This window comes from Dicentrarchus labrax, unplaced genomic scaffold (assembly GCF_905237075.1).
Source record: "Dicentrarchus labrax unplaced genomic scaffold, dlabrax2021, whole genome shotgun sequence".
Lineage (NCBI taxonomy): Eukaryota > Metazoa > Chordata > Actinopteri > Moronidae > Dicentrarchus > Dicentrarchus labrax.
The window spans coordinates 2,606,742-2,626,081 of NW_026136712.1; the positions used below are offsets into that span (position 1 = coordinate 2,606,742).

The 19,340-nt window shown below is 42.6% G+C and overlaps 3 protein-coding genes across 9 annotated transcripts in view; all 3 read left to right on the top strand.

Annotated features, from left to right (window-relative positions):
• The first annotated feature begins 270 nt into the window (after positions 1 to 270).
• Positions 271 to 14,781, top strand: galk1 (galactokinase 1). Of its 3 annotated transcripts, none has more exons than XM_051416818.1 (8): positions 271 to 598; positions 1,078 to 1,267; positions 1,535 to 1,654; positions 2,558 to 2,693; positions 2,827 to 3,008; positions 4,636 to 4,786; positions 5,121 to 5,283; positions 6,657 to 6,796. In XM_051416818.1, exons 1-8 carry the CDS (start codon positions 434 to 436, stop codon positions 6,663 to 6,665), a joined length of 1,116 nt encoding a protein of 371 aa, XP_051272778.1. In that variant the 5' UTR covers positions 271 to 433; the 3' UTR covers positions 6,666 to 6,796. The 3 variants fall into 3 exon arrangements, with proteins under 3 accessions (XP_051272778.1, XP_051272777.1, XP_051272779.1); XM_051416817.1 differs by lacking the exon at positions 6,657 to 6,796 and adding an exon at positions 13,239 to 14,781 and having other exon boundaries at positions 272 to 598; XM_051416819.1 differs by lacking the exon at positions 6,657 to 6,796 and adding an exon at positions 13,239 to 14,781 and having other exon boundaries at positions 315 to 341.
• On the top strand, positions 7,039 to 12,044 carry LOC127372900 (BTB/POZ domain-containing protein KCTD21-like). Its single transcript, XM_051416840.1, has 2 exons — positions 7,039 to 7,480; positions 8,502 to 12,044. Exons 1-2 carry the CDS (start codon positions 7,067 to 7,069, stop codon positions 8,964 to 8,966), a joined length of 879 nt encoding a protein of 292 aa, XP_051272800.1. The 5' UTR covers positions 7,039 to 7,066; the 3' UTR covers positions 8,967 to 12,044.
• Positions 14,782 to 15,654: 873 nt separating the features above from the next.
• llgl2 (LLGL scribble cell polarity complex component 2) overlaps positions 15,655 to 19,340 on the top strand; it is a 34,714-nt gene continuing 31,028 nt past the window's right edge. For 2 of the 5 annotated variants that reach the window (XM_051416764.1, XM_051416766.1), the window contains exon 1: positions 15,655 to 16,156. The gene's annotated coding sequence lies outside the window, so the exon portion shown is untranslated. The remainder of the gene's footprint in view (positions 16,157 to 19,340) is intronic. The other 3 variants (XM_051416765.1, XM_051416763.1, XM_051416767.1) reach the window with 3 other exon arrangements.

Here is a 19,340-nt window from a genome sequence, read left to right on the forward strand (position 1 = left end):
CTTTATTGTGCATCATATATTGTTGTGTATTGCTACCTTTAAATTTAAAATGATTTGGAATGATCGACGATGATGTAACGTCACTGTGGTGGTAAAATGGAATGTGCTTGTTTGTATTTTGTAGTTGCACATTACTTTATTTCACTTACTATATTTCCAATAAATTCATCTAAACAAAAAAAACATTCATGACACTCCCATTCAAAAATCCTGAGAGCAAGTGGATGTGTCATATGACCTCTTTCCACCAATCACAACCTCACAACAAACTATTTAGCCACACAACCAGGAAGTGAAAATCAACTGACTTGTCAAAATAACTCTGTTGCATGTGCCACTTTGTGAGTTACACAGGTCGTTTCAGCGTCTTGATATCATTTGATATCATTTATTTGATACATTATAGATATATTAGTGTATAAGCTATTGCTCCATGGCCAGCTCCCTTCCAACTGTACCCGGGCTGGTTGCGGAGGCTCGGCGTTTGTACGGGCAGGAGTTCGGGGAAGAGGCTCCTCAGACGGCGGTGTGTGCTCCTGGAAGAGTCAACCTGATAGGGGAGCACACTGACTACAACCAGGGATTTGTTCTTCCAATGGTAACATGACCGCTCACTCGCTGCTTTAGCAAGCGGAACATCATCGTCGCACCAAATGTCATTCAAATAATGTGGCATTTAAATGTTCTCCTGCTCGAACATGTTCTCATGATATGCCTCTGGGGCTCTTCACAAACAGTTTGAAGGTGTCTACTGTTCGGCATGCAAGTGCACCCAGCAGCTATAAGTTATTTTAAGAAATGCAACTTCAAGCACTGACTTGTAATCTTGCAGTAATAACAATGTTGGAGTTTAAAATGACAAGATTTCCTCTGCTGTCTGGTGGGTCACTTACTTGCCGGATTTATCAGAAAAGCAGAACTAAGTATAAGCACATAGTTTAAAGTTCCATATTCCAGTAATAAGCATAAAACTGAATACTTCCTGATTTTTTAAATGGAGCTTGGCAGGGTGTGTCCTCTCTGACACAGAGGAGAAGATAACCACCCAGATGCATGTGTCTCTGTTTGATGAGCCAGGCGCTGCCCCTGGTGACTGTGGTGGTAGGGCGTCAGACCTCTGGCCAGGATGTTACCGTGGTAACAGCAAGTGAAGATGCTGATGAGCCGCGGAGGGTGGACTTCAGCCTGTCCAGTGATGGATCGCCACTGTCTCCAGGGTTACCCAGCTGGGCAAACTATGTGAAGGGTGTTATATGCCATTACAGGGGTAAACAAATGAGCAATGACTGTACACAGCTATAAAAACATTACACTCAGGTATTCTAATTTTGAAAAAGAAACTTTAACTTTAAAAGGAGTTTATTTTTCATTTTTCACCTCGTGGTAGTGAATCATGTCCTGTCAGAGTGAAATAGAGCAGATGTAAAGCAGAAGCTTGTTGATCTCACAAATGTTCTTTTATCCTGCCTTGTTTGGATACCACAGGATATTTATTTAATGTGCACTCTCTCGGTCTGTCTCTGGTGTGCTTCAGCTCCTCCTGTCCCAGGTTTCAGGGCGGTGATAGCCAGCAGTGTACCCCTGGGAGGAGGTCTGTCCAGCTCTGCCTCTCTGGAAGTGGCTTTCTACACATTCCTGCAGCAGCTCAAGCCAGGTCAGAATCTGATTAGAGACTCTCCAGTGTTACTCTGATAATCAGTGAGTGGGTTATGTCAGATAGATAGTTATTAGTTAGAGATAGTTAGTGTCCAGTGATTTTCGAGGAAAGTCTAATATTTGATCGACAAATTGGCAAACTGATGTATTGATGTTAATATAAACTGATATTGCCTAATTACACTTGAAGTCTTGCTGCATTTGATGGTCTCAATATTCAACTTTACTTAACTTATTATACCTAATGATTTACCTACAGCAGGGCTAAAGTGGGGCGCGCCATAAGGTTTGATTTGGCCAAACAGATATTTCTAGCAAAAAATTAAAGCTGCAGTAGGTAATTTTTATAATAATATCTTTTTGTCATATTTGTTAAATCTTTCACTATATCCTGACAGTAGTACATGAGACAGATAATCTGTGAAACAATCAGGTTCCTCTGGCTCCTCCTAGTGCTCCTAATGGTATTTTCACAAATCCGCTGCAGCTAAATGCTAAAAAAACACTGAAGCGAGGGAGTTGCATTCTGTAAGTACACCGCTAGGACCACTAAATCATACACACTGGAGTTTATTTCGACCAAACCACAGTTGGTGATTGTTGGAACGGTGGAAAGACAAACCAAGGTTTTGGTGATTTATATTCTGTTTCTCAGTGGCTTTAACTCAGCGATACAACGGCTCTTTCTCTGTAGGGATCTTTTCCATGATGTTGTCAGAAGCTTAGAATAACAATCTGAGCCTGTCAGTGGCAAAAACAAACTCTGTTAGTGGATGTACTTTGGAGTCCAGTTTGAAAAATACTGAAGTTACTGTATAAGTTTCATTTTTGGCCCTCCAAGGGCAGGTATATGATCATTGATCTCTACTATCTATTTGACATTTCTGTCTCTTTTCCACAGATGATGGAGACAAGGTTTCCAAAGCAGTCGCCTGTCAGCAGGCAGAACACACTCATGGTGGTGTACCCTGTGGCATTATGGACCAGTTTGTGTCTGTTCTCGGCAGGGAGGGGCATGCTCTGCTCATTGACTGCAGGTAGTGAGGGTACATTAATGCCAGAATCTTTGGTAACATCGAGATTACTGCTTCCTCTTGTTGGCATGTTTTGGCATTCTGTGTATTTATGTCCGCTGTTGTGAATTGTGTACTTGTTTGCGGTTTGACTCAGGTCCCTGGAGGCCACCCCTGTCCCCCTGGCAGATCCAGGTCTGGTCATTCTCATCACCAACTCCAATGTGAAACACTCTCTGACCGGCAGTGAGTACCCCATGAGACGCAGACAGTGTGAGATGGCTGCCTCCGTCCTGGGAAAGGACAGTCTCAGAGATGCTACCATGAAGGACCTGGAGGGTGTGAAGTATATTTTTTATTATCCTGTGCCGATCCATTCTGTCTTATTTTATTATCCTCTGTCTTGGACTTGCTTGCTTTCCTGATTCCTTCCCCATCATATCCTCTTCCATCCCACTGATGCAGTTCTCTCTGGTTGTGTCTCATACTACTGGCTATGTTCCAGTGATTTGGTGCTGTTCTTTTTCTTTCCCTCAAAGGAAATTCAACATTTTTGGAAATATTTGTGTTGTGTAATGCTTTTTTAAGAGTGAGATGAAAATCAATATCAGACTTATGTCTGTGTGTTAAGTACAGAGATGGATATATAAAAGATGGATGTTGCGTCTCCACTTCCTCCCACTGTACAAAAATCAATCATGAAGTGAAACCCCCAAATAACTAATTAAAACTCAACTTATTACTTAAGAAAAATGAACACTTGAACATGCATCACTGTGATACGAACTACCTACCTGTTCATGACAGAAAAATATCTTTGATGTGTAATTACATTTTTTTGTTTAAAACTACGGTGGCTGACAAGGGCAAACGCGCTGCAAACACGGGAATGACGCAAATCAAAAACTAAAAAAGTTGGCTAAGTTTTGGAGAGGAGAGTGAAAAGGTACGTTTTCCTTTATGTCTTTATTAAACACTTGGCTGTAATCGTTTATAATATTGTTATAATATTATAATTATATTATAATATTATAGAAGAATATTCATCATTATAATATTCCTCTATAATATTATAATAATATGATTTAATATGATTTAATATTATTATTGTAATATTATCATATTATAAAAGATTACAGCCAAGTGTTTAAAAAAGACATAAAGGAAAACGTACCTTTTTACTCTCCTCTCCAAAACTTAGCCAACTTTCTTCTTCTTCTTCTTCTTCTTCTTGATGTCTTTCGTGTCTGGTCCCACAGGACTGGTCCATCCCTCAGGTCGGGTCCCCCCTTCCGTTTTGTGGAGCGAATTTGCAACGTTTCTCTCGCAGTTGTTTTGTTGTTTTGTGTGTTTTTGGTATTTGCAGCATTTTTCTGTTGCTGCATTTTTCTGTTGCATTTGTTTTATGTGTTTGTGTGTTTTGCATCATTCCTGTGTTTGCAAAGTTTTGCCGTTTGAGGCGCGTTTGCCCGTCTGGGGCACGTTTGCCCTTGTCGGCCACCGTATAAAACTGATGTCTCTTCTGCTAATATGGAGGCAGCAGGCTTTATGACCTATACTACAGTCAGCCACCAGAGGGCAATGGAGATGTTCTGGCCTCACTACTAGAGCGCTGTCATGTTGTCCATCTTTGTATATGTCAGTGGTAAGCACGTTTAGCCTAGCTTAGCATAAAGACTGGAAACAAGGGGAACGAGTTAGCCTGGGTCTATACAAAAACAACACTATTAAACCAAAAATAAGTCAGACCTGCGCAGCATTCGAACACTGATTTATAATTCAAATGTCAACATTACGAACTAAGCTTTGAACTGTTTAGTACAGCTCTATACATCTCAACTGACATTTCATTTACATTTAAAGCTGGTCAGTTGTGCTACAGAACTACTTTATAGAAGATCTTTGGATGTATAAAACCTCTTAAACCCCATTTATCGTGCAGTTTTGACCGCCTCTGTAATTTCAGAGGCACAGGACAGACTGGATGACGTAACCTATCAAAGAGCTCGTCATGTGATCGAGGAGATAGACAGGACTGCCCGAGCCGCTGAAGCCCTGAAGAGAGGAGCCTACAAAGAATTCGGCAAGCTCATGGTGGAGAGCCACAACTCCCTGAGGTACAGCTAACATCTGTTTCACCTAGGTGTTTTGGACAGAATGAGTCCGGTGTGACCCCAACTGGTCGAGGAAGATGGCCACCCACCTAGAGCTGGGGTCTGTCCGAGGGTTTTTCCCTACTTTACAGTACGTTTTTCCTTGCCGCCATTCGCCAAGTGCTTGCTCATGGTGGGAACTGTCTCTGTAAATCATTTTACAAGGAGTGCGGTCTAGACCTGCTCTGCTTGAAAAGTGACCTGAGATAACCTTTGTTATAATTTGGCGCTATACAAATAAAACTGAATGGAATGGAATTGAATTGAATTGTGAGGTAACTCAGTGTCCCCGTGTCAGAGACTTGTACGAGGTGAGCTGTGTGGAGCTGGATGAGCTGGCGTCTGCAGCCATGGAGGTGGAGGGGGTGTTTGGCAGCCGGATGACAGGTGGAGGATTCGGCGGATGCACTGTGACTCTGCTGCAGGCCCACGCCATCGAGAGGACTATACTACACATCCAGGTAAAAACACACAAACACACATATACATTATATACTGAAGCAGTCCTTTCCAACCTGGGAGTCAGACCCCCACTAGGAGGTGTGTAGAAAAACTTTAAAGAATAAGGCCTATATGTCCTCGTCCTGCAGTAAAGAAGTGAGCTAATAGAGCAAGCATCAGGGAGAAGAAAACACTGAAGTCTATTAGTATGTGTGATTGTTAAAAAAAACAAAAACATGATACAGACAGAGAATTGTATAAAACATTTCTAAAAACATCAGGAAGACTAATCTCTGAACAATATTTACAGGAAATAATTCTTCCAAATTGCTTATTTTACAAACTCCTAGCACTTGTTGAGATAACTTTTTACAATTTATCCGTTGTTCGCTCGTGTTATTGTTACGCATTGAATATAATATAAAATATCCATAAAATATGTAATTTAGTCAGGGGTTGTCAGTTTAGTATATGATAGAAAAAGTGTCCCTCAGGGAAAAAGGTTATAAAACCACTGCTGTAGAGATCACGTGTACTGTAATTGTGCAGTCCTAGTGAACATCTAAGGGAAAATTACGCTGACATTAATCCTGGAACACTACTCTTCTGATAGCAACACAAATGATAGCCGACTGACAGTAACATGTTAGAACCACATCCACAGATGTGTAGGATTTAGTGGCATCTAGCGGCGAAGTTGCAGATTTCCTCCTCGTTTGTCTGCTATTGTAGAAACATGGCAGTTCAACATGGCAGACTCTGTAGAAGTACCTGTACCTGTACCTCTGCAGATAAAAACAGCTCATTCTAATGATTCCTATTTTGTCCGCTGATTATACAGTAATTAAAACATACCTATGAATATTCTATTCCATTTCTTCCAATAGATCCTCCTAAATGTTACACACTGGACCTTTTAATAGATCGTATTTGTTGCAGTACACAATAATGGACTTAAATATTTAGCTTTTTCCTGCAACATAATACAGCAGGGGCAACAAAGTCAATTTTGCTGTTAGTTGGGAAATGTGTCTGTTTTTATGATTCTGTTTTCTGGGAAATCTTTGCATTCCAAAGGGTATTTGAAATGAAAAGTGTCTGAGGACATTGTTCATTTGTTCACTGGGGATAAAAAGCACTTTTCAGTGTTCTGGCTGTCACTTTAAGGGGGGGGCATTTCAGACAAATTGCCCAGTCCCCCGTGTCTTGCTCAGACAGCTCCAATGTGTGTGTGAGTGAATGTGTGTGTGTGTGTGTGTGTGTGTGAGTGAGAGATCAGGGGGTATGAGCTGAGAATAAAAGCGAGCTTCGTGGAGACGGAGCCAGAAGTGTCCAGTTATTAGCATGCTGGTCTGGTCACTATAGCCCCCGCTGCCTTTCTGCTTTAACACAGTCAGACTGAAGGCCTGCTGTTGGCTGACACCAGAATCCTACAGGAGACACGTCAACAAAGATGTAAACAGAAAAACACGGGAAACAGCTGTATTTCTAAGGATGATATGTTTACTTCGAAGGAACAGTGAGAGGGAAGAGAGCAGCAGCCTTTTTATAGGCTTGAAACTCCGGTTTTATAAATCTTAAGCTTTGGAAGCAGACTTGGCAGAATTCCTTGCATCTTTCCTAACTTGGCGGTATCCTGGCTACTACTGTGGCTAACTTTCAAAGGGAACAAGACTTTCTTGGACACAAAAGAAACACTTGAAACTTCCACATCCCTCAGTCCTCAGCATTCCTGACCAGAGCAGAAGGGTCCTTTTCCTCAACAACAACATCAGAAAAGGCTTCATAAAAATCGCCTCTAACATGTTGAACCTCAACTCGCCGGATGACAACAGCAACAGGAATTCTCTCCAGGACCCGGTGCCACTGAATGTTGGTGGAGAAATTTATACCACAACCCTGGACACTCTGACGCGCTGCCGGGACTCGATGCTAGGTGCTATGTTCACCGGACAAATCCCAGTGCTGAGAGACAACAGAGGAAATGTTTTCATAGACCGTGACGGAAAAGTATTCAGGTACATTCTGAATTACCTGCGCTCCAGCTCCCTGGACCTGCCGCATGGCTTCTCAGAGCTGGAACTGCTTCGGAGAGAGGCAGACTTCTTCCAGATACGGCCCCTGCTGGAGGAGATTCGGCACTATGAGGCATCTGTGCCTCTCAGCCTTAGAGGAGGGCCACTAGGAGCCATGATTATGGTGAATGTTGACTCCAAGGTACGTGTTTTTAAAGTTAGACCAATGTGCCGGTCTGAGAGTGATACAGGTCTGTACAAGTCATGTACAGATAGCCTACCTGTCACTCTATCAATCTTATCTAACTCAAACGTTTTACACCGTGGAAAATATTAGGCTCTCCAAGTACCACCATAATGAAAATACAGCAGCATAGGCTGACCTTATTCAGCGACACTTCTGATTTTTGTCCATGAGTACCGCCACCTCTAGGGTTCGTCTAGGTACGAACTCCCCACTGGCATTCCCACCCTATTCTGCCTCTGATTGGCTAGGGTCCCTTGCCTTTGTTGGTTAGATTTAGGTATGAGATGATTAGGTTTAGAAAAAATCTAAGGGTCCAAGCCAATCAGAGGTAGACTAGGTGTGGAGTGTGGGTGGGAAAAAAATAATGGCCATTTAAAATTGCATCCCTGTGTAAACAAATAGCAAGCTTAGCGCTAAGAATTTTTTTTTACTTCGAGAAATTACGGTTAGGGTTGTGTTGATTAAGGGTACTGGCCCCTGTTGTTCCAATTCAGGCACTGGTTGACTGTTGCTGAATCCTGAACAGAACCAGTTCAAGAACCAGACCAAATTTGGTGGAAAAGAGGTTCTCCTGATCCACACCTTTCTTTGCAAGAGTTCCCTTTAGGAGCCACGATTGCAGTATTTGAACCATTTATTTTAGGCGCTGATATAGAGAAAAAATATTACAGTTATTTTCAGTTACATTTCAGCAATCTCATAGTTTACGTATTTTGATAGTAGTTACCACTAGGGTCATCTTAGTGGTACACGTACCATAGTTTGAAAACCAGTGCTTTAACTCTTAGTTAGAAAGTCAGTCTTAGATAGTGGCCTTCACCAACTTTTTAGAGCTAATGTTTAGTGTATATACAGTAGATGAGCAGAGGATGTGTGTGTGCCTCTATTTGCACATTCAGAGACATGGAAAGACCGGTTCTTTGTTGTGTACACCCCGGAGATTTTGTAGTCAGCATACTCTGCCCTCTCGTTCCAGGTCCGCGTTCTCCACTTTAACTTGCGCCATGGGCCAGAAAACTATGAGCTTCGCACATGCTCTGTGCGAGCCTTCACAGTTGACCTCTTTTGTACCTGGAGAGCCTTCCTGGCTCTGCTTTGTGAGCGCTTCTCCTACAGGACATCCCAGGGACTCACCAGCCCCCATCCATGCAACCCGAGGCAGAACCGGCTAAAACTGGAGTGGGTGCCGAGGCCTGATGAACTCCCGCAGGACCAGTACGACAAGCAGCGCTACCGGGGGCTAATTGTCTCTAACCCAGAAGTCCCGCAGTCGGACGACATCATGAACGTGCACTGGAGCACCTGTGAAATCACCGACATGCAGGGGTTTGTGGAGGAGCTGCTGAAGTTGTCTCTGGCTGAGGGATTCAAGGTTGATCTGGTGACTCCAGACCCAGCGGAAATTCTCAACTGCACCTCACTTCGACTTGTCAAGTGCTGAGCTTTGGGCGAAGAACATAAACTAAAAAGCTGTAGAATAAGCCAAGTCAATGAACTGTGGATGGTTCTACTCACAACTGAGCCAATTATCTTTAGGACTTCGATTATTTAATCAAATCTTAGGGTTAGTGTAATTTTGTAATTACAGATTATGAGGTTATTGAAAAGATTTCTGGTCTTTGGCCTCTATGGGGTGAATCACACAGAGATGCATTGCTAGAGGAGAGGGCACTTCAAAAAGGCCTTGGCAAAAAGCGTGGGGGGGAAAAAAAACAGCGAATGCGCCTGTGGAGCGAGGCAGTATGTGCAACCGGGCTATCATTTAAAAGAGGTGGATAACAGAGTTTACTTGGGTTTAACCCCCACTATACCCCTCAGTCCATCAATGAGCTCGCTAACTAGCTAGCTAGCCTATTTACCAGTGTATTAAACGGCAACGAAATCTTGCTTGATTTGATTGGCTGTCTGGGCGACATTGACGAGTGGTGGACTCTGCCCTGCGATGAAAAGCACGGTGTAATACATCGCCAGGCGTGCCATACTATAGGAAAACAATGGTTTTGCAAGCAACGCATTTCTAGTTATGCCTCTCTGTGTGATCGGCTCTTAAGTCTGTTCTTATGTACGATGGAGTGTTAGGGCCAGGTATAAGGGGAAAAAATAGTTGGATTTTTTTTTTCTTCTGTTTTTCATTATGAGAATTAAGTTGAAATGTTGAGAATAGAGTCAAACTTAATGTGTTAGTGCCAGGTATAAGACGAACATTAAGGATTTTTTATTTCATTTTGTATTTTCAGAATAAAGTCAAACTGTTGAGAATAAACTTGACATTTCAAGATAAAAGTCGAACTTTTGAGAATGAATCAGATTACTAGCACTGCTGTGTCTTTGAAATGTCTGGATGAATTAGTGAAATTATACTTCATTAGTTTCAGTTTCAAGGACATTATTTCTCTTTTAGCACATAAACAGTATGGTGATAAGTATTAGGACTTTGTGCCTAAAATTGCGTCTGTTCAGAAGGAGAAACCATACAAAACTAAAAAGGCATCAGTTGCTCTCCTAACTTCGTTTCAGTAGTAGTTTACATTATTCTAGAAATTTCCACACATTATTCTAGAAATTTCCACTTTATTCTCGAAATGAGACAAAAAAAAGACTCAAAATTCTACTTTATAAATACAAATTCCCCCTCATTTTCTCCTTGTGCCTGACCCTAATACTCTTTCCTACTCATGTCATAGTTTACAAAATAGTAAAAAATAAACTCCGCTACATTAAAGTTTTTAACAAATGCTGACATTTCATATTGTGAACATTTGCGTGTAACATTTGGATGTAACTTAGCCCTTTTCATATAGAATCTAAAACATTACTGGCTTCATCTATCCATTAAAGTGACGGCATTTGGGCTTTCAAACATAGGTGTCTGCAGTGGAAATGTTCTATGTTGACTCTGTGTTACAAATAGAGCTCTACTGCAGTGACAGCTCTACTGGAGAACAGCAGTGATTTGGAAATAATTTCATCAAGGAACAAGAATGTTCTCAGGTCTCACACAGGCTGCATGAGTGACTGATTCTGAAACTTACTTTGCAGTTTAATGAATGTTTATCAGCAAAGCTTAACTGCAGCCAGTGGCAGCTCTGGGGCAGGACTTGCTCCTGCTTCCTGAATAACCCTGTAGATCCCCAATAAAATCTCTCATTGCCACTTATTACATTATGGTCTATGTAGAATTATTTTTTTTTTTACGTTATTTTTTTGGCCTTTTGTTGTCTTTATTTTTATAGAGACAGCTGTAGAGAGACAGGAAAGGTGGGTGGAGAAAGGGGGGATGACATGCAGCAAAGGGCCACAGGTCGGATTCGAACCCGGGCTGCTGCAACAACTCCGTATATGGGTCGCCAGCTCTACCGACTTAGCTAACTGGGCGCCCCCTATGTAGATTTCTGATTCCTTTGTCCATGTCTGACAGCACTGAAGCACAGTTAAAAAAACTCAACATTTTGGGAAATTTGTGTCTTCCCTTATTTATACAAAAAAGTGAAGGTTTGATGAGACTCTGTGAGACACAACCCTCATGGCTGTACATTAAAGGTGCCCAGTGGACTGTAACAAAACTACATTGCTCGACACGTTACTGTTGCCGGCTTCTGGTCCTTGTGTGTTTGCACAACATGGAAACAGACTTAAAGTTCCAATTAAACGACTAGCAGTGCTTATTGTTTTTGCACATTTTTGCAGATATTAACTGTTTTTTCCTAGAGTGTGTGTTACACCCCCACTACGGGACCGAACACAGCATCCAAGACTGACTGAGGCCAGTTTGACAACAGGGAATACAGTATTGAGATGGTTTTCTTATTCCTCTGGATTTGGCTCTAGATTAAACCTGTCGTGACGTCACCCATTGGTTTGTGGAGTACCATTTTGAAGCCTCTAGTATGGCATTATGGTCCTCACATGACAGTTTGTTGGAGCCAGCAGAGGTGATGTACTGGGACTTGAGTTCAGGAGTTTGATCCTGGTCCAGCCGTGTTCACTGGGAGGCTGCTGAGCCTGGTTGTGTTTTTGTACAATAAGGCCCAGTGTATAATCACCTGCATATAGAAATCTTTTTTTTAGAGTCCATCATGTTGAACCACCATGTTTCTTCTAGCCCGTAACAGACAAACCAAACACTGGCTCTAGATAGGGCCTTTCACATTTTTCACAAGTTTGGCAGCCACCATAGTTTCTCCTACACACTTTACAGCCCATTCTCATGCCCAAGTCGTCAAATACAGACACAAGCAGTGTTCAGTTAGTTGCAATCTGCGATTTCACCGCCACTAAATCCTGTACACTGGTACAGACAGACCACCTAGAGCCGGGGTCTGTCCTAGGTTTCTGCCTTTTTACAGGCAGTTTTTCCTTGCTGCCGCCGTCTCCAAGGTCTTCCTCATGGTGGTACTGTTGGGTCTCTGTAATTAATGTTTTAAAGAGTTCGGTCTAGACCTGCTCTATTTGAAAAGTGTCCTGAGATAACTTCTGTTATGAATTGGCGCTATACAAATAAAACTGAATTGAATTGAAATTGAATTACTCCATGGTGTTCCTAGCGGTCAAAAAATCCACAGGGTACCTTTAACTATGGAGCAGCAGCTGGGAGGTGATTAGCTTACCTTAGCACAAAGACTGGAAGACACGGGGGAAAAAAATAAATTCCCGGACTCTCACCATCACCACGAGGTTGCCAGGCAACCAGCTGACAGCGAGACTGGCTGATTGCCAAGAAACAATTTGAATTTTATCTGTTCTGGCTGGCTGTTTCCCATTCTTACTAGTCTTTATGCTAAGCTTAGCTAATCAGCTCCAGACTCCTGCTCCAGCTAATGGACAGACATGAGTGTGTTGAATCTCATCTAATAAGTCTATTCTTCAAAATGTTGGAACTCTTCCTTTTATACTCTAATTATAGTTGCTGCAAAGTAACAACCATGTCTCATTACTGAGACAAAGAGAAAACACAAGCAGCCACAGTTGACCAGTCACAGTTCCTGTTCGCACATGGTATCTCCGAAGCCACCGCAGCCGCTGCGTGTAGTTTCATTTTTGAGGAGGTGTTGTAGTAGGCGTAGTGGTAACCCCATTTTACACCTACGAATTTAGCCTAAACATGTGTTATAGTTATATTGTGGCTCTCATTTAGTTCCCTTTTACTGGCACTGATTTTGAAGGGAAAGGTTTTGGTAATTGGCATGAATAGGAAGATGAAACTTTAGTTCGATTTAGCTAATAATTTTTTGCCACCTACTAAAACAATCAACACCTACACATTGAAATTAGGTTATTCACAGAACTACATGATTAATTAAAGTTTCCTCGTGGGAGGGTTATATCCGTTTGAATGACTCACAGGGGGAGTCAGATGAGTGATGGGCCGAGTGTGTAATTTTAGTTTGGAGGAAGCAGTAGTAAAGGAAGTTCGGAGGAGGGAAAGATGTGTCTCAGCTGAAGAGGAAAGGTGTCTAGTTGCAAAAACAAACCCAATGGTTCTTTCCTCTTGCTCCCTCTCTGAACTTCCTTCCTCACACTGTGAGAAATGTGAATGGTTCTGCAGCCAGTTGGGTTTATGGTTGTTTTGCACAGGAACATCAGTATACTCACACAACTATAATGCTTAGATCTCAGATTTTGTGATTTGTTACAGATTCATTACTGGTTGGAGGTGGTTTAATGTACTAATTGTTTGTGTGTTTGTATGTTTTTTTTATTTCTTCCTAAACAGGAGCGATACAAAGGAACCCCGACTTTCTATGTCACAACCCCTTCAGAGGGAGCTCGGGCTCTCAGTCTGTCCTGACCTCTGCCTACACATCTCTGCTGTATGAGCACAACAGATTCATTCCTCTTTACAGGCTTTACTATTTGATTGTTTATTTAATTTTCACTAATAAGAATAAAATAATATGCTGTTATGCAGATTGGAACTAATTGAAAAGCATTATGTTTATTTGGAAAAAGTGCCTTCACCGTAAATAGAAAATTGGTGCTTAACACGATAACTTGTGGCAGCTGTTTGTATAATTAGGACATGTATGTACTGTGAATACAGGCTACATTTTATATTACTTCCATGGAATAAATCATGTTAACTCTAAGCGCTTTTATTAACCGTGCTTCTGGCAGCAACAGGCAGCTGATTTCAGCAGAAAACCCCCCAGAGAGTGCTAATAAAGCCACTATACACTATCTACACAGCCCCAAAAAGTAGACCGACTCAATAGGTGAACCTAGTGCTGGTTCTGGGCTGGTGCTAGTGCTGGTTCTGGGCTGGTGCTCGTGCTGGTTCTGGGCTGGTGCTCGTGCTGGTTTTGGGCTGGTGCTCATGCTGGTTCCGGGCTGGTGCTGGTTCCGGGCTGGTGCTTGTGCTGGTTCTGGGCTGGTGCTGGTTCTGGACTGGTGCTCATGCTGGTTCTGGGCTGGTGCTGGTTCCGGGCTGGTGCTCGTGCTGGTTCTGGGCTGGTGCTGGTTCTGGGCTGGTGCTAGTGCTGGTTCTGGGCTGGTGCTCGTGCTGGTTCTGGGCTGGTGCTCGTGCTGGTTCTGGGCTGGTGCTGGTTCTGGGCTGGTGCTCGTGCTGGTTCTGGGCTGGTGCTCGTGCTGGTTCTGGGCTGGTGCTCGTGCTGGTTCTGGGCTGGTGCTGGTTCTGGGCTGGTGCTCGTGCTGGTTCTGGGCTGGTGCTCGTGCTGGTTCTGGGCTGGTGCTCGTGCTGGTTCTGGGCTGGTGCTCGTGCTGGTTCTGGGCTGGTGCTCGTGCTGGCTCAGAGTTGGTTCAGCTTTTTCATGAGCTAGAGAGCCACCACAGAGTCACATGTTAGCTATTGTTACCACAGTTACTCTAGCGGGTTATTTGCAAGAATCCACCAGGCCTGAATGAAAGCAACCCATCAGAACCAAGAAAGATAGTTCAGATACAGCATCAAGTCCAGACGTTACAAACCTAACAATGTTAGAAATTAGTAGTTATGCTAGCTTGGGTAATGTTAGCTGACCAACTGATAGCTAGCTAGCACATAAAGTGAAAACACCTGTAGAGATGGGAGCCATGGGTATATAGGGGCTTTAGAATATTTAATTTAGTGAAGCTGTTGTCTGCTCTTGTCTTCAGATAAATGAAAATAAATGAAACTGTTTGCACTTTGCTTTTAAAGGTTATACTGGAAGTCTTATTTTCTTATTCACTAGTTATCTTAGCATGCACATGTTCAAAATCCAATAATCAAGATAAACTGTATACTGGATTTGTGAGAATAAACAAGATTTTAAAGCATACTTTGTTGTGTTGATTGTAAAATATTAATAAGCAAAACTTCTCCCTCTTTTCCACAATCTGACATTCTTCTCGTCCCTACAGTGTGCTGTCTGAATGCTGTCTGTGCAGAGTGTGACTCTACAAGGATGGTTTAACATTCATCTGCTGAAAGTGGAAAGGTTCTCTGTGCTCCTTAAAAATCTGATTTTAAGAGGCGGGGCCTACCAGCATGATCTGTGACATCACAAATAGTTAGGAAGTCCATCCTGGTCCAGTATCAACTTGTACAGTGGGATGTAGAAACTTGAAGCCACCAGTGCACATCCACTGAGAATGTGTCCAACAGGAAAACTTTAGAAAGGAACAATATTTGCATATTCAGAGATTCTATGTCTGTCTATATTGTTCCAAGCATACTATTTGTATATGTCTAAATATGTCTGGAGGAACCTTAATGGTTGGCGCTGAAGCTGTTATAGACCTTCTTTTAGACTGAAGTGAAAGTTAAGATAAAAGTATTAGCTTTATCAATGGGATGGCATTCCTGTCCACAGTTTATCTCCACTCATTGCCTACTGTAACGGTGTAACAGTGTACCCAGAGTGGTATCCAAACTGGAGAACAGAGTACTGTTCAGCTACCTGTAAACACGAGTTTTGGTGATATATGGTCCTTTTTTCTGTTAATTCACCGAGTTCCTTCAATAACCTGACTTCCTCTGTGTGTGTGTGTGTGTGTGTGTGTGTGTGTGTGTGTGTGTGTGTGTGTATATAAATTGTACTGAATGTTTGTATGTAACTACTGCCCGGTTGCTGCTTTAAAAGGCTGTCCGAAACAGAGAGACGCTGGACAACCTAACAAAGTGATAGCACATCTCTCTCTCTATTGCTTTTGCAGCTGGACTATAACTATTGTGAGCGCAGATTTATTGGGTCTTTAAATTGAAGTCACAATGATAAAGTGGTAATGCGGTAGTGTAGCATAATAAGAATAATTTGCACTGAGCCTAGGAAGCTTTTGGAGCAGAACGCGGAAGTGAGGCGGGACTTGATATGTGCATGGGGTTTACAAGGTGCACTTGAATGCATCATAAGGGAGGAGTTAGCAGTGAAGTTTAGCCTAGCAGGAAACACCGAAGCTACCTCCGCAGCGGTGGAAAAAGAAGGAGCAGTTTTTAGTTTGTAACCGGTGTTCAGACGTGATTTTTCCTCGGCAAACACGCTGTCGCTTGGATCCTGGGAGTACTCGCTGTCGCTCTGGACACATTTTTCTTGACTTTTGTATGAGGAGAGAGCTCCTAGCCAACTAAAACACCGGACACTGGCCGGAGGTGGAATCTTTACCCAGCGTCTGAGAACGGTGGACATCGGCTGAGCAACGGCCGTTTTGAATCAGGTGGGTTGGGAGGTGGGCCCGCTCTTCACGTTTACACAGAGCTGGTGCCCACAGGTGTTTGCTTGTGAGCCAGTCGTGCTAACAACTGAACCGCCCTGCTCATCACAGCCACCTGTTTCTGTTTAACACCTGAACGGCTCTAACTCAAGCTAGCTAAAGTTGCTTGTTTAGCCAGACATCATTTTACTATTTGCTCACTGGCTAGCTGGCTAATTGTTACTGCTGATATTCCACCCTCACATCGGGCAGCTTAGTGTTGTTGCCTTTTTATATACATACAGGCTAATTTGCAATTTTTGTAGAGTAAGTAACGTTCTGCACATAAATTCACCTATACCATATTCTTAACCAAGAAGAGGTTGTTTACCTACAAGTTTAACTTTCAGCAGTTGTTTTGAATTATCTCACAAACATATTCCACCATTAAAACACATTACGCGGATGGTCACTAACACTACTTATTTCTATTTTCAGTTTTTATTGTGCTTGAATAGTTTGCTTGGTGCATTATTTTCATGCCGAATGCACCACATTGCCCCAACGGCTCGTACAAACTCGTCAGTTACGTTCTATGAAGTAAGTGTGTCTGTCTGTAACAACGCCAACATTCAATGGTCCTTTCTCAGCACAGAGATTGGTACGGGTGAGTTTTAATCAAAGCTCGTGTTCTGATTGGCTAACCGCTGGCTAGCTTGTTGTTAACCGTAAACCTCGTAGACGCGTCCAGATAGAAAAAAATAACTATGTTACACGGGCGTTAGCACACACCTGGGCATAATGATATTGACCTAATTTTGGCAAGACATGAGTCAGCAGAAAATTAGCAAGAAATTGATGTGTGTTTTAACTTTGATATCAGTCGTGCCGAAGAAACAAGTGGCGTTTTTTCTTGCTAACCTCAGTGTGCAACCAGGTGAGTAGTAGTGGCAGGCTGTGTTGCATAATTACGGAAACGTATAACTTCAGCAAGGTGTGTCTCCCCGGCAGGTATGTTAGTAAGCCCTTTGAGTCAACGGTCTAGTTTCAAGCATGAGTAATTGGAGCGTTTGGGGAGGGGGTGTGTGTGTGTATATATATATATGTGTGTGTGTGTGTGTGTGTGTGTGTGTGTCACCGGTTTGGCTAGTTTCAGGACAAAAACACAACTCAATAACATAACAGCATAAAATAATGAATGACACTGCACAGGCCTGCTCCCATTGTATCCATTCAACTAAAGCTCAGGTGTAGCTGAACTGTGTGATACACCTGAGTCCTCTTCTGCTAACTCCATGCTAACCTCTGCAAACATTACTTCATCATCTGCCTCTTTAAATCATAGTTTGATTAACTTGGACAGACAAAGACTGTGGAGGCCAAGCAGCAAAAAAAGTCCCATAATCTGGACAGGATACAGTGAAGGACACACAGGCTGTCCTTCCAGCTCCACCTGCATCAGGGCAAGACTAGCCAAACAAAAAGCCTTTGTTCTCTGTGGACTATTCCACTTGCATAGTAAAGTCCACCTGAAAACTATAATGGAGGCAAAATAAATGGCCCCTCCCAATGTGTAGGGCAAGCCACAGAGACATGTTCACCTGCTCAGCTTCCAATGTGTTATATTTTAGGAGTAGGCTAGAACAAAGGCAGGAATTCTTTGTCTGTCTTTGCCGTATGCACAGTGTGAATATACAAGCAAAGACTGTCAGTGTTGTCTTCAAAGGCTTCCCTCTTTAAACTTTGAACAGGAAAGTTAATTTATCTAACCTTGTGCGGGCGAGGAGACGTCCAAGAGGCGTACCTTGCCTGTAAACTTCAAACACAGCACTTGCCTCAGACTGTCACGCTGTGTTTAGCGCTGTTAGCTGTTAACTCCATTTCTGTTTTACCTCCCCTAATGTGCAACACATTATCAGGCAGAAAAATATGCTTTTATCTGTGGTCTGCTAATGGGATGGCATAGGAAGTAGAAATGCTGTAAAATTTCCTCTTGCTCATCAGGCTTTGCAGCAGATATATAAGGATATAGCTCATTGTGAGATTGTATGCATAAAAGCTCAGCCAGAAAACATGCCATGAAGCCTTAGGATTGTAAAGTTTGTCATGAAGTCAACATATGAGCTGCTAGTGTTGCATCTTGTTCCAGACCAATGAGAGCATGGCAGCAGTAAGAAACCCTTAATTATTTGTCACAAGTGCATAAATAGATGGTTCCAAATACATTTTGCCGGATATGTTAAAAGACAGGTTTTGTAAATGCACAGCCTAAAGGCAGAGGTGCTTTGGTGGCAGCGCTCAGAGCGCTTTGAGTTGAAAACTGTAACTTTTAACACCGTTGGGCGGTCGGAAAATTAGTTTTTGAGCGCTCAGCGCTAAAAACGCGTTTGGTGGACACAAGCCCTAACTCAGACAATTCCAATCACATTTTAAAAGATATCAACTGATTATGGTTACCAAAATCCCCAAAAATAACAAGATATTATTTTTTTGCCCATATCGCCCACCCCTAATTGTTTCATATCTTGTGTGCAGATTTGAATTTATTATTCCACATTCAGAATGAGACAGAATGCTTTTTTTTTCTGAAGCTGTGGGTCTATTGAGATTTTAATGTGAAAAGACAACAATATTCACAAGATCAGCCAAATGTTACTGTCACGTTTCAACACTCCCATCACTACAAATAAACACTGACACATTTAGACAAGTGGGCAGTTAATTGGAGCACTAACTGATCCACCAGTGCTGTGACTCTGCCCTCATCATCAGTGTTGTCCTCCTGCAGCAGTTGTCCTCTGTTCTGTTTGTCAGACCTGACGTGTGTACCACGTACCAGTACCAGTGTAGTTTTTGTTTCCTACATGCAACTGCTGATGAAGGCAGCACAAAAACTGAGCAAGAGGACCAACTTAAAATTCACTCTGTTCCCCGTCATGTGAGTGAATTGCAGTTTAACTGTGCTGACTCGCCACTGCAGGGCTCAACAAAATGCATTATTTTGTTTTTCTGGAGCTGATGCTGGAAGTAGCTAAGGAGTGAGCCATCTCGCTCCCTTTTCATCTCTGTTGAGAGCTGCACATGCTCAGTACCGATCAGACACTCGTGAGAAAAAGGCGGCAGGAGAAGTTTATGTGCAGAAACACGAGTATTTCAGTTATCCTCAAAACAGGAGTTGAGTTGGGTGGCGTGGGAAGACGTGGACAAC

Coding starts and splice junctions, on each gene's coding strand:
- LOC127372900 (XM_051416840.1), top strand. CDS start 7,067: ATGTTGAACCTCAACTCGCCGGATGACAACAGCAACAGGAATTCTCTC. Junction 7,481..8,501: donor TGGTGAATGTTGACTCCAAG/GTACGTGTTTTT, acceptor CTCTCGTTCCAG/GTCCGCGTTCTCCACTTTAA.
- galk1 (XM_051416817.1), top strand. CDS start 434: ATGGCCAGCTCCCTTCCAACTGTACCCGGGCTGGTTGCGGAGGCTCGG. Junction 599..1,077: donor AGGGATTTGTTCTTCCAATG/GTAACATGACCG, acceptor TTGATGAGCCAG/GCGCTGCCCCTGGTGACTGT. Junction 4,787..5,120: donor GAGAGCCACAACTCCCTGAG/GTACAGCTAACA, acceptor TCCCCGTGTCAG/AGACTTGTACGAGGTGAGCT.